The sequence below is a fragment of the Dama dama genome, chromosome 21 (genome assembly GCF_033118175.1).
Source record: "Dama dama isolate Ldn47 chromosome 21, ASM3311817v1, whole genome shotgun sequence".
NCBI classification, from domain to species: domain Eukaryota; kingdom Metazoa; phylum Chordata; class Mammalia; order Artiodactyla; family Cervidae; genus Dama; species Dama dama.
In genome coordinates, this window is record NC_083701.1 from 31,476,588 (window position 1) to 31,488,754 (window position 12,167).

The 12,167-nt window shown below is 38.5% G+C and overlaps 1 protein-coding gene across 1 annotated transcript in view; it reads right to left on the reverse strand.

Annotated features, from left to right (window-relative positions):
* Positions 1-2,385: 2,385 nt before the first annotated feature.
* Positions 2,386-12,167, reverse strand: part of CPA6 (carboxypeptidase A6) — a 266,594-nt gene continuing 256,812 nt past the window's right edge. The window contains exons 9-11 of the mRNA XM_061122831.1: positions 10,554-10,756; positions 6,333-6,417; positions 2,386-2,871 (exon numbers count right to left, since the gene is read on the reverse strand). Coding sequence (XP_060978814.1) covers positions 2,684-2,871; positions 6,333-6,417; positions 10,554-10,756 — 476 coding nt within the window. The 3' untranslated portion in view covers positions 2,386-2,683. The remainder of the gene's footprint in view (positions 2,872-6,332; positions 6,418-10,553; positions 10,757-12,167) is intronic.

Genomic DNA, 12,167 nt, shown 5'->3' on the forward strand with positions numbered 1-12,167 from the left:
GTGGTATATAATTTTGTTTATTTATTTTTGGCTGTGCTGGGTCTTTGTTGCTGTGCATGGGCTTTCTCTAGTTGTGGAGAGTGGGGGCTGTTCTTCCTTGGGGTGTGCCGGCTTCTTTTGTTGTGGAGTAGGGGTTCTAGGTGTGTGGGCCTCAGTAGTTGTGGCCCTGGGGCTCTAGAGTGCAGGCTCAATAGTTGTGGAGCACGGGCTTAGATGCTCCATGGTAGGATCTTCCTGGACCAGGGATTGAACTACTGTCCCTTGCATTGGCAGGTGGATTCTTACCCACTGTGCCACCAGTAAAGTCCCTTTTTCAGATTCTTTATCTTGAGATTTGCTTATTCTTTTTTATTTTTTTAAAACCAAATATAAATATTTATTAAGCAACCAAGCCCAAGGCATGGACGTTCAAATCACACAACTGTAGAGATCTTTTTTTCATTCTTTTCTCCTATGTTGAATTTCCTATTTTCTAGGATTTTACATTTTTATCTTCGTTTAGACCCTTACTTTGGTAGAGCATAGGACTTCAGTTATATGAAAATGTCTATATTCTACCCTCACATTTCATTGATTTTTTTGCCAGGTATAGATTTTTTTTTTTTTTTTTCCTGCTCAGCACGTGGGGTCTTAGTTCTCCAACCAGGGATTGAATCTGCAACCCCCTGCAGTGGAAGCACAGTCTTAACCATTGGACCGCCAAGGAAGGCATGTTATAGATTTTGAGCATAGATTTTTTTCTTTGAAAGTCTAAAGACATTTTTCTATCATCCAGCATCTGTGGTGCTGTTGAGAAGTTTCACAACACTCTGGTCCTTCTTTCTTTGTGATCACTTCTTTTTCTTTCTGGAACTTTTAAGACTTGTCTCTTTATCTTGGTGTTCATGATGTGTTTTGGTCAGCTAAATCCTCTGATAGGATTTGCTTCTATCACATACTTGGAACTATAAGCAGTCTGGGATTAATCAGAATTGAACTCTTGGCTAGAGGCCTATCAGACCATCTAGGTAGTCTGAATTTGGGTTGCAAACCTGGGTGAGGGCTGAACTGTGGTTCCCATACTCATTGGCAATCTGTCCCCTCTCTACTTTTGGCAAAATCTGAAATAGTTAATTTGCCTTGGGGTCCATTGGTGGTAGTATGGGCATTTATTTACACTGAAGGATTAGCACTTTGGAATTCCAGAATTTTGGTCAGAGGAGAATCTGTTATTAGATTTCCCACCTTGGACTCATGCTGGGCTTTGTTTTCTGTGACTATTCTCTGAAATGCTGTGGGAATCAGTCTGTACTTGGCTGACCTGAAAGATGTTCTCAGTGGACCCCTTACCTTTCTAGGGCTGTTTTCACTCAATGCCTGCCCTGAGGTTTCTTTACTTCTTGATCTGATGTTTTAAAGATGATTTGAAAAAAATTACATATTGTCCAGAAGTTTGAGTTATTTCCAGCAGTACAGATACTTATCCTATCATATTCTTAGAAATGGGAACCTATATTACTTTTTTTAAAAAATACAAAAAAAATTTTGTTACAGTTGCTTTCCAATGTTGTGTTACTTTCTGCTGTACCGCAAAGTGAATCAGCCATACATATACATATATTAATACCTCCTCTTTTTTGGATTTCCTTCCTATTTAGGTCAACACAGAGCACTGCGTAGAGTTCCCTGTGCTATACAGTCATCAATGCTATTAGTTACCTATTTTATACACAGTAGGGTATATATGCCAATCCCAATTACCCAATCCATCCCACCCCACTCCCCTCTTGATAACCGGCTTTTAAACCACAATTTCCTCATTTGAAAAGTGGGATGACAGTAGTGTCTGAAAGTGAAAAGTGTTAGTCACTCAGCCTATCTGACTCTTTGTGACCCCACAGACTGCAGCCTGCTGGGCTCCTCTTCCATGAAATTCTCCAGGCAAGAATACTGGAATGGGTAGCCATTCTCTTCTCCAGGGGATCTTCCTGACCTAGGGATCAAACCCAGGTCTTCTGCATTGCAGGAGCTGGGATGGCAGATTCTGAGCCACCAGGGAAGCCCAATAGTATTTGAGGAATTGGTGAGATTGCTAATAAGTGTAAAGCTCTTAACACTGTGTGGCTCCTCAAATAATGTTTACTCTATTTTTTTAAAGTGGCATTCTTGAAGTCTGAACATAACTGCCCTTCCTTGCTACATTTTTATAGGTGTTTGGTGCACTAAGGCCAGGGGGTGGTATGAATAATCTGAGGTCTTATTAGGTTGTATATTTATGATATTAAGAAATATATTTCTTTCCATTCCAAAAATTTTCATTTTACATGAGAACCAAGTGATAAAACATGATTAGTAGCCTAGATCTTAATTGGGAACATGAGGTTTATTGAAGTAGAATCCCCAACTTGTACATTTCTTGAGACAAAAAATTAGAAAATATCCCCTCCTCACTTAAACAAATAAGACTCTAAATGGATAGAAAATGGATATCTTCTCTTACAACAAAGTAGGCTATATATGTTTATTTTTAACCTTTTTTTTTTTTATTGCCACAGAGAATGGGATTGCATGAGAAGGATTTTAAAGTCCACAGTTAGGTTCCCTCTCAGCTGTTGCCCTTCTCTGTAACAATACACACCCATTTCCAAATGAATCTTGCACAGAATAGGCTCTTTCTGGTGGTTGACCTGCCCCTTGGGGTGTCTCAGGGGCACTTCTTTAGTAGGTGCATTGTGATATTCTTCACAGCCAGCATGGTCTCTGTACAGGTGGGTTTGATGAGTGTCTCTGGGAGTAAAAAGCCAAAATGCCCAGTGTCACGTAGTTCAAAAGCAAACGTGTAGGGTATTCCATTTTTGTAGGCCCAATCCATTGAGCTACCAGAACTCACATCTAAAAGTTAAAAAAAAAAAAAAAAAAAAAGGTCAGCTTCACTAGAGTAAGTAATTTTCAAAATGTATATATAGTACTTGCTTACTAAGCTATCCTAAATCTTTCCAATTAAATACCCTTTCAACAAGAGCAATTTAACCAGAGTTCCTTAACATCAAGCTCATGGAACTTATAAATCATACCTGCTATCATCATAAATCATCCTAGCCACTTTCAGTCTGGTTCTTGCCTCTGACATTTATGAAAACTTTGCTCTTGGATGATCTAGTCTATGTAGTAACGCTTTTCCAGTACAATGACCTCAATTTCTCAGCCTCAACTTCAATATTATTTCTCTCCACCCTCACTTCATTCACCAAGAAACATACCCATATTGTGGGCTTTTATCTTCTCTTCCAAGGTCTCGAATATTGACATTTTGATCTCAGAAAACCTCATTTCTATATTCCCTATGTTTTTCACTCCTGATGAACTTGTTCTTTGCCTTCACTTATTACAGTTTCTAAGACTGCCCACAGGCTTCTTAGAATTTCATTGAACTCTCTAGCTGACTATGAATTACACCACTAAATTTCTCATTAGACCCTTCTTTTCTAGCCCTTTTCTGCTTTTGATTTGCTAATCCTCAATCCTGAAGTCCAGTTTCTCTTTTTTATCTCAACAGGGAGATGGAGAAAATCTGTTGTAAATTCATTCTTTCTGAAGTCTTTCTCCATTACCAATTGTATTATAGGTGCCTTTTTCTAGACCTTCAATTATAGACCCTTCGTCATTCTCTTCTGGTCCTGCCCCTTGCTTTATGACTGTCTCCACTCTCAACATCCTCTCAACAGCACCTCCTCTGCTTCCATCCCACTCTTCACTTTTCTCCTAGCTCAGGAAGAAATGCTGCTCGTCTTTTACATGTGACATTGTCTGATACCACTTTTTGTTGCCTTCTCTGGTAGCGAGAGGGTCCCTTCTCCAGGACTTTGTTTTGTTAATAGACCACTCTTCTCTTGTATCCTCACTGACCAAAATGTCCCAGCCCTGCTTCCCTGGAGCACTTTCTTCTCCAGATCCCTATTATACGCTATTTTCTTTTTCTTCTTTCTTTTGCTTTAGCTCTCAAAAGATAATCTATCTATGTTTCTTCTACATCCGCTTGCAATCTGGTTCTTGCCTCTACCAGACTATGAAACCTTTGTTCTTGAAGGTCACCTATGACAGTCTGACAGTGGGCCTAATCTCCTTTTTTGTTTTTTCCTTGCTCAGATCGCACTTTTAGCCTCTCAGCAGCATTTAACCTAGCTGATAATCCATTCTGGCAACTCTCTCCTGGCTTCTGTGACCTTACACACTCCAGCTTTCCAGCACACAATTGAAAACCCACACTGTGGGCTTGGACTGTATCCAATCGCAGCACCTTCTGGGATTCTCTGTGCCTCAGTCTTCCTTTTGAAAAAGGGATCATAGTACCTACTGCATAGAGTTGTTGTGAAAATTAAAGCAATCAGGATGCATTTGGTGTTACTGTTTAGTACCTTTAACCCCAAAGTGCCTAGTACGCAGTTTTTAGCATAACATGCTTTTAATAATTAATTCATAAATGAATAAATTTTCATAGAAGAATCTTTATGTACTTTTTCCTGAAGTTTATATGATCCAGCCTAACATAACACCACTTTGTTATTTAAAATTTTTCCCTCTCAAGTGATACCACTTTTTGATGCCATTGTTGCTAGGACAAGTTAGAGACAGAATTACATGACGATGACAATCAAATGGCTCTGCTGTTTCCCAGGACCCCTTTGCTTCCAGTTGGGGCCAGAAGGTAGGCTGTGGCTTCTTTGTCCCTCTGGGTTAGAGTCACTGGAACTGCAAATAGTAGCCATAGTAGCCAAAGTCAGAGACAATATTTGCCAACCCTTACATCATGGCGATATGACAGCCTCATTTCTATGGTAACAGGTTGCTCTCAGTAAATATGATACTATGACTGTGCCTTAATACCAAGCTGAAAGGTGAACTGTGAGTAAGGCTTTTTAAAAATTAATGTTTTTAGATTTTTAATATATATTCTATTGGCATTAACTGGTAATGTGATTTTTAAAAATACTATATTTCCCCTTTCAAAGTGGCTCTTTTAAAAGACAGTTATAGAAAGGTCAGCATTAGACCAATGATCATTCACTTAAAAAAAAAATTCTGATACTTAAGATATCACCATTACCAGGAAAAACTTATAAACAATGTTAATTAACAGGCCAAGTGTTTCTTCTGAAGGCTGAAGAAAGTGATTGGTTAGAAATATATAATGGATGAATTAAAGAAATTGAGAAATTTGCTAGCTCATTGAAAAGAATAATTGAATGTCAATATCTATACATACACATATAATGTACATTATATGATCCACTATATGATTGTGGTGAGCTTCTAGAATGACACTAGATATTCAGGAATATATGCTTTCTCACTAGATTTTCTAAGTCATATAGTCAATAAATTTTATTTTTAAATTTATTTTTGGCTGCACTGGGTCTTCATTGTTGTGCATGGGCTTTCTCTAGTTGTGGAGAGTGGGGTCTTCTCTTGTGGTGTGTGGACTTCTCATTGTGGTGGCATCTCTTGTTGTGGCTCCCAGGCTGTAGGTGCTTAGGCTTCAGTAGTTGTGACATATGGCCTAACTGCTCCAAGGCATTTGGGATCTTCCTGGACCAGGGATTAAACCCGTGTCCCTTGAATCGGCAGGCAGATTTTTAACCACTGGGTCACCAGAGAAGTCTGTTAATGAACTGCAGAGTTTGAAAGACTATGGAAAATGACCTAGTCCCATTCCTCATGCATCAGTTGTGCAAACTGAAGCCCAGGATTATTGTCTTTGTCAGGATTCCATCTAACTAGTGGCAGAATTAAGACTAGAATCCATGTCTTCTGGTTCTATATATGTCCAAGTTATGTCCATACACTGGGAAGAACTTGTTATTTATTTCACATGAAATAGATATTTTAATTACCGTTCAAGAAGAAATTCAGTTGATGGTGTTATGTAAGAAACAGAATGTCATAACAAGAATGGTGAAGGAAAGGGATAAAAAGGAAGCTCTTTCAGAGCTGAAACATTACTTCATTTTCTTCTCAAGGCCCATTACCATTTCACAGGAGTTACAACTGCTTAAGGAGCCCATTTGGGTACTTTGTACTGTCATAAGATCTCAGTTCAACTCTGTAGTCTTTATTATGTGCCTAGCATATTCTCTGCGTAGGATTCATTTGAATTGGGACAGTGATTTCTGTCAAGCAGCATAAAACTAATCAGACATAAACTTCCATCTTCCTTGGCTAATTTGGTAGTCAAAAATTTCATTTTGGGGAGTGGGGAACATATTTTCTGTGTTTTTTTTTTTTAAAAAGGGAAGTCATTACACAGGATATTGGTTCAAGAGATGATTCCAACACAGCATCCAAAGGAAACTTACACAATGTGCTGGAGGCAGGCCCGTATCGGTACTGTACCCCATGAGCCGACCGAAGTGCATTCACAGCCTTATAAGCTGCAGATTCCTGTTAATTTAAATGGAGAAATTTGATCACATATATCATTGCATTGAAACCTTTAGAAACACTGACATGTTGTTTGAGCATCATCAGTACTCAATATAGAGAACACTGCGGGCACTGAGGAATAGCTATATTTAATGGTAATATTGTTATTCTTTGTTGCATATTGAATTTTGCAATATGTTTTAGAGCACACTATTTCCCTTAATTAATTTCTACAGTGAACCAGTGATCAGTAATATTTCCATATATAGACAAGGAAAGGAAGGCTCATCAAGGTTCAGTGGTCAGACTGGGGTTACACTGCACAGGATGGCTGGGTTGAAATAAAGACATCTTCTGAGACTGATTTAGTGTTCTGCCCTCTTCACTTTGAACTAGTTCAGAGACACCGTTTCTGTAAATTACAAAATGCTTGACAGTGCAGAGCTCATGTCATTCTTACTCATAGCTACATATACACCATTTAGCAACATGGCTGTGTATAACAGATGCTTAATCACTATTTTTTAAGATAAATTAAAAAAAATAGATTATTTTAATTTTAATTAATTTTCTTTTTGGCCACACAGCATGAGAGATCTTAGTTCTCTGACCAGGGATGGAACCTGCGCCCCCTGCAGGGAAAGCATGGAGTCTTTGCCACTGGACCATGAAGGAAGTCCCCTTAATCACTATTTCTTGCATGCATGTTGAATAAGCATAGATCTGCAAGAGTATCAAGATAATCTTATCAATCCTTAAGTACATACTTCAGTGGCTAGGTTCAAGGTAGTTAAAACCCATTTGAATCAGTTCCCAAACCCTTTAATTCAGTAGAAGTGACTCCTCTTGCTCTGTGTGTTTATCCTTCGTGGGAATGGAAACACTTTCAGAATGCTTCCTGACTTCTAAGGTTACACACTCCTCTGGCAGAGCTCTGCCAGGTGTGGCTAAGATGTAGAAATTCTAAGGTGGAACTTCCTACCTATGCCAAAAAGCAGGAAAAATAAATGCCATCAAAATACCTAAAGGTGAATATCCTAAGATGAACTCAAATGATAAAGACTACCCTGTGAAAACATTTTCAAATGGTGTGAAAGGACTAGTTTCAACAAGGAGCTGAAACATATTGAGTGACCAGTGAGGGGAAAAGAAGTATGCTGAAACTGGTATATGACTCTCCCATTTCCACTTTCCTGTGAATAATTTAATCCAGCACGTTGAAGCACTCTGGGCAACGTGGTGTTGTATGTTGGACCCGGCTTCAGCCTGCTGTTCTCACTTACCTCTGGGATGCAGAGAGCAGCATTTGCAGCAAATGCTACACGGGGTGGCTATTCAGGGACCAGGCAGTAGGACCTGACAAACATTTATTATTGATCTCCCTGATGACGACATTCTCCTTGCGGGAGCCAACAGAATAGGAATGTAAACACCATAATGAGGTATCTTTATGGAGAATGTGCTAAGACTTTCAACATCTTCTCCAATGGCCTCAGCAGTATTCCATGGCAAGGGCAGATATTTCTACATTTAGAAGATTACTGCACTCTGATATGAGGAGACCTTTGTTCCTTATTATTTCAGATGACTAAACCCAAGGGGGAAGAAAAAATCTATTGAGAAAAAAAAAGATAACCACTCTGCCTGTTTTCACAAAACATAGATTTAGCCTTTTGTGATCACTGGACTTCTGTGACTGAGGTGTATGTTGATAAGAGGTCTAGGCATATTCCTTTCACAAAGAGTAGAAACTTCATTAAATTTTCTAAGAATTATTTTCCAGGGTGGCATCTATTTAGATGAGTTTAAGTGATTCTTCCTTTCTCCATTGCTTTCCCCCCCTGTTGTTCAGAAGGACCCAGGCCTCCTTTATTGGATCTCAGCTAAGTAAGGAGTATATTTTTTCTTTAAATATTTTTATATTTAAAGCAAGTTCGGGGACTTCTCTGGCAATCTGGTGGTTAAGACTCCATGCTCCCAGTGCAGAGGGTGCAGGTTCCCCGGTTAAGGAACTAAGGTCCCATGTGCCACATGCTGTGGCATAGCATGGCCAAAAATAATAATAATCATTTTTTAAAAGTTAAAAAACAACTTCATGACCTAAATACATTAGCAGAACCACAGACTCCTACATATTGATGGAATGCTTTTGAACAAGCTGAACAGAATTTAATGGTTTCTGGTTAACATTCACAGACTATCTAGTTTCTGAGAACTATAATCTTGGTTTTAGCGATTTAGCTTATCTGCAACCCACTAACAGGATTTCTCAATAGGGTTACTACTGACAGTTTGGACTGAATTGCTCTTTGCTGTGGAAGGCTGTCCTGTGTAATGTAGGATATTTCATAGTATCCTTGGCCTCTACCCATTAGATGCCAGTAACATCTTCCACCCCTGTGGTGGCAATCAAAAAAATGTTCCTAACATTGTCCAGTGTCCCTTGGGAGGAAAGTTCATCACTGGCTGTGAACCACTGATCCAATTTTCATACCATATCCTCTAATCCAAGACAAAAAGAAAGTAATTTAACTGCTGGTGGGAAAATAAATTAAAAATGTGGACACCATCCTCATGCGATAGTTTTAATACATTGTTTATTCTATATAATCAGTTGTGAGGATACAAACAGACGCTGTGCCCAGTTTAGAAAGGGATGAACAACTGCCTATAGAAACATTGCAGAACAAGGTGCTAGGCTGCCAGGTCACTAACACTGAAAATGAAAAGCATCTTTGATCCACTGAGGAGCTGAAGAATAGCTCCATCTAGCATCACTCCCGCCTTTACAGTATTTCTCAAGAGAGAGAATTTGCTCAGAATTCTTGCACAAAATGCTAAGAACAGAGTTCCTCTTTTGGATAGGAAACAAGCCTTCCCCAGACCACCTTCTGACCACCTCATGTTCCTCATTCCTTCTAGGTCCTAGACATCTAGATCAGGAATTCCTGCAACCCCAAGCAACTGATGCAGGATTTGGAGATTGAGGTATAGGAAGAAAGGGGATGCTTTTATTAAAAAAAAAACAAAAAAAAAACTTTTAAGTGTAACATACCTACAGAAGTGTATACAAATAAAGTTTATAGCTCGATGAAGGATCACAAGCTGCACACACTAATCCAGTAACCAGCATCCAGACAAAGAACAGAACATCAACAGCAACCCAAAGCCTGCCTACGCCCCCTCCTAATCCCTTCGCCCTCCCTATTCCTTACTTGTAACACTATTAGCATGGCCTGCCTTTGCATTTCATAGGCCTCTAGATGCTATAGGCTCTGAGCCAGATTCACTTTACAAGGAATTAATTCCTGTAGTGGATAGCTTGTTGGGCTTCTGAGATGAGGAGGGGAAGAACTCTGCTCTTTCACTTTCAAGTAATCTCATGCTTGCAAAGCTGTTCACTCTAAGCACCAACTTGTCAGATACATGCCCAGAGACTTAGTAGCATTAAGCAAATAGCGCTTATAAATTAAAACTTGCTTTTAATTAATGAGAGTCAGACCATAATTTATGAACAATTATTTACTCAATAAAGTTAATTACACCCCTGCATATGTGACCGAAGCTGTAATACAAATCAAATCCATCCTGACATTTTCCAAATAACATATGGTAAGAAAGTAAATAGTTTCGAAATGATAGCATTTGAGAAACAGTGTAGCACAGTGGTTAAAAGCAACAACATTGGAGCTAGATTTGGAGTGAATCCTGGGTATGACAGTGAGTAGCGGTGTGTTCTTATTTTAATTATTTAGTATGTTTAGGTTTCAGTTTCCTCATCTGTAAAATGAGGATAATAATAGTTACTGTATATGATTAAGAAAGATAAATGACATTTTATATATATATGTCATTTATCTTTCTCAATCATATACAGTAACTACTATATATGTATACTATATACTATACTATATATATAAACTATATATATACACTATACATATATATACTATTATATATATTTTATATATACTATTATATATATAACTGTATATACTATACTATATATATGCTATATATACTATTGTTATGTATATAACTATATACATATATATACACACACACACACAATGCTTGTTGCATCATTACATAGGACCATCTTAGCATTAGAAAAGCATGAAGCCTGACGCACATATCCAGCTTCAAGTACTTACCACACAGCTAAAATTGGGGATTGTTGCATACTTGTAAGAATATGGATATAGCAACATCTGAGCATATGCATGAAAAGATAGGTAAGCCGTGATGTGCTTCCTGTGTTTCCGGAGGAAGTTAGCTACAGCTTTCACTTCCGGCTCAGATTCTGGGAAAGGTCCACAGTACGTATCATCACAAGGGTGCATGGAAGCTCCTTCATCTGCAAGTTAAAAAGGAAAATGGGGTGTAGGCACCAGCAGGCAAGAAGCAAGAAACGCAAATAGGCATTGTTAAACTGATTCTTCTGTTGTTTCTGTAAACACACGATATTATTAAGGTATTCCTATAACTTGTCATTTACTGAAATTAATACTGAAGAATCCAAGGTGGCTCAGGCCTCCATGTAAAATGGCCGGGCAGCCTGAATAGGAACTGGGTGCTGCTTGTTTAGCTAAGCCTGCATAAACCACCCTAGAGGGAGGGCTCCAACAGTTGGAGAACTAATTCTGTATGATCCCCCCAGAGCAGGTAAGGCCTCTTGTTTATATACTCCATGACACTTGCACTTGTTCCCACCATAGCACCCAACTCACTTGTCATGAGTCAGTAGTTTACTCATTTAACATGCAGTCAATATTTACACTGACCTGGGTGCCTGGGATACACTGGAAAATAACACAGGAAGAAATCCCTGCTATAACACAGGAAGAAATCCCCGCATTCAATCTGGATTCTTTGTTAGACTCTAATGCTCTGTGAAGGCAGGGACTGCGTCTTTCTTTTTGGGCACCTGACAACTAGAACAATAATATGGCAAGTGTTCAACAAACAGTTGTTGAATAAGTAAATGTCAGATCAAAAGAAAAGGCTAGACATCTGTACAGACGTCTGGTAAGATCCAAATATTGATATATTAAGAACAGGGAGGCAAGACAGAAATAATTCCACAGAACATGCCAATTTCTGTTATATTTTTAGATCAGCTATAGTCAAATTGGTTTTATAAAACCCAAGAGAACTCTCCAGTTATCTTCAGGGTCAGTTCAGCTAAGAAATCCTCAAAAGTATATTTTAATATTTTTGAAATTAATAAATTATGCAAGTCCATGAAGGAGAGGGAGGAAAATAAGATTTACTGTAATAATCACGGAGGATTAAGGTTCCAAGAAATTTTGGAAACAATGGCATTTTCCATAGTGATTTGCCATTCTGAGTCCTTGCTCTCTCTCCTATACCTGGAACACTGTAACTCCATAAACAAATGAAAAATGTTTGGTAGGTCTATGACATAGTCTAGCACTACTGAAAATGAAAAAACTAAGACCAGGCTAATTCTTGAGGACATTATGTCTCATTTATGCTAAAGGAGAGTCAGGACAGGGAACTTAAAGGAATTGTGGTTTTCCTCCTTTGAGTCTAATTTTGGACTCAAAGCCTCAACAGCAACTGGGATACGGATGGAACTCAGAACTTAATGTAAAAATTATAGCTAATTCTCCAAAAGGAACAGAAAAAACTAGACCTTTGAGCAACACTGATGTAAAGGAAAGATCACAAACTGAGCAACTACTTCCAGAGAGAGCAGAAGTAATGAGCTAGAGAAACAAGAGCTCACAACAACCCTAATAAAT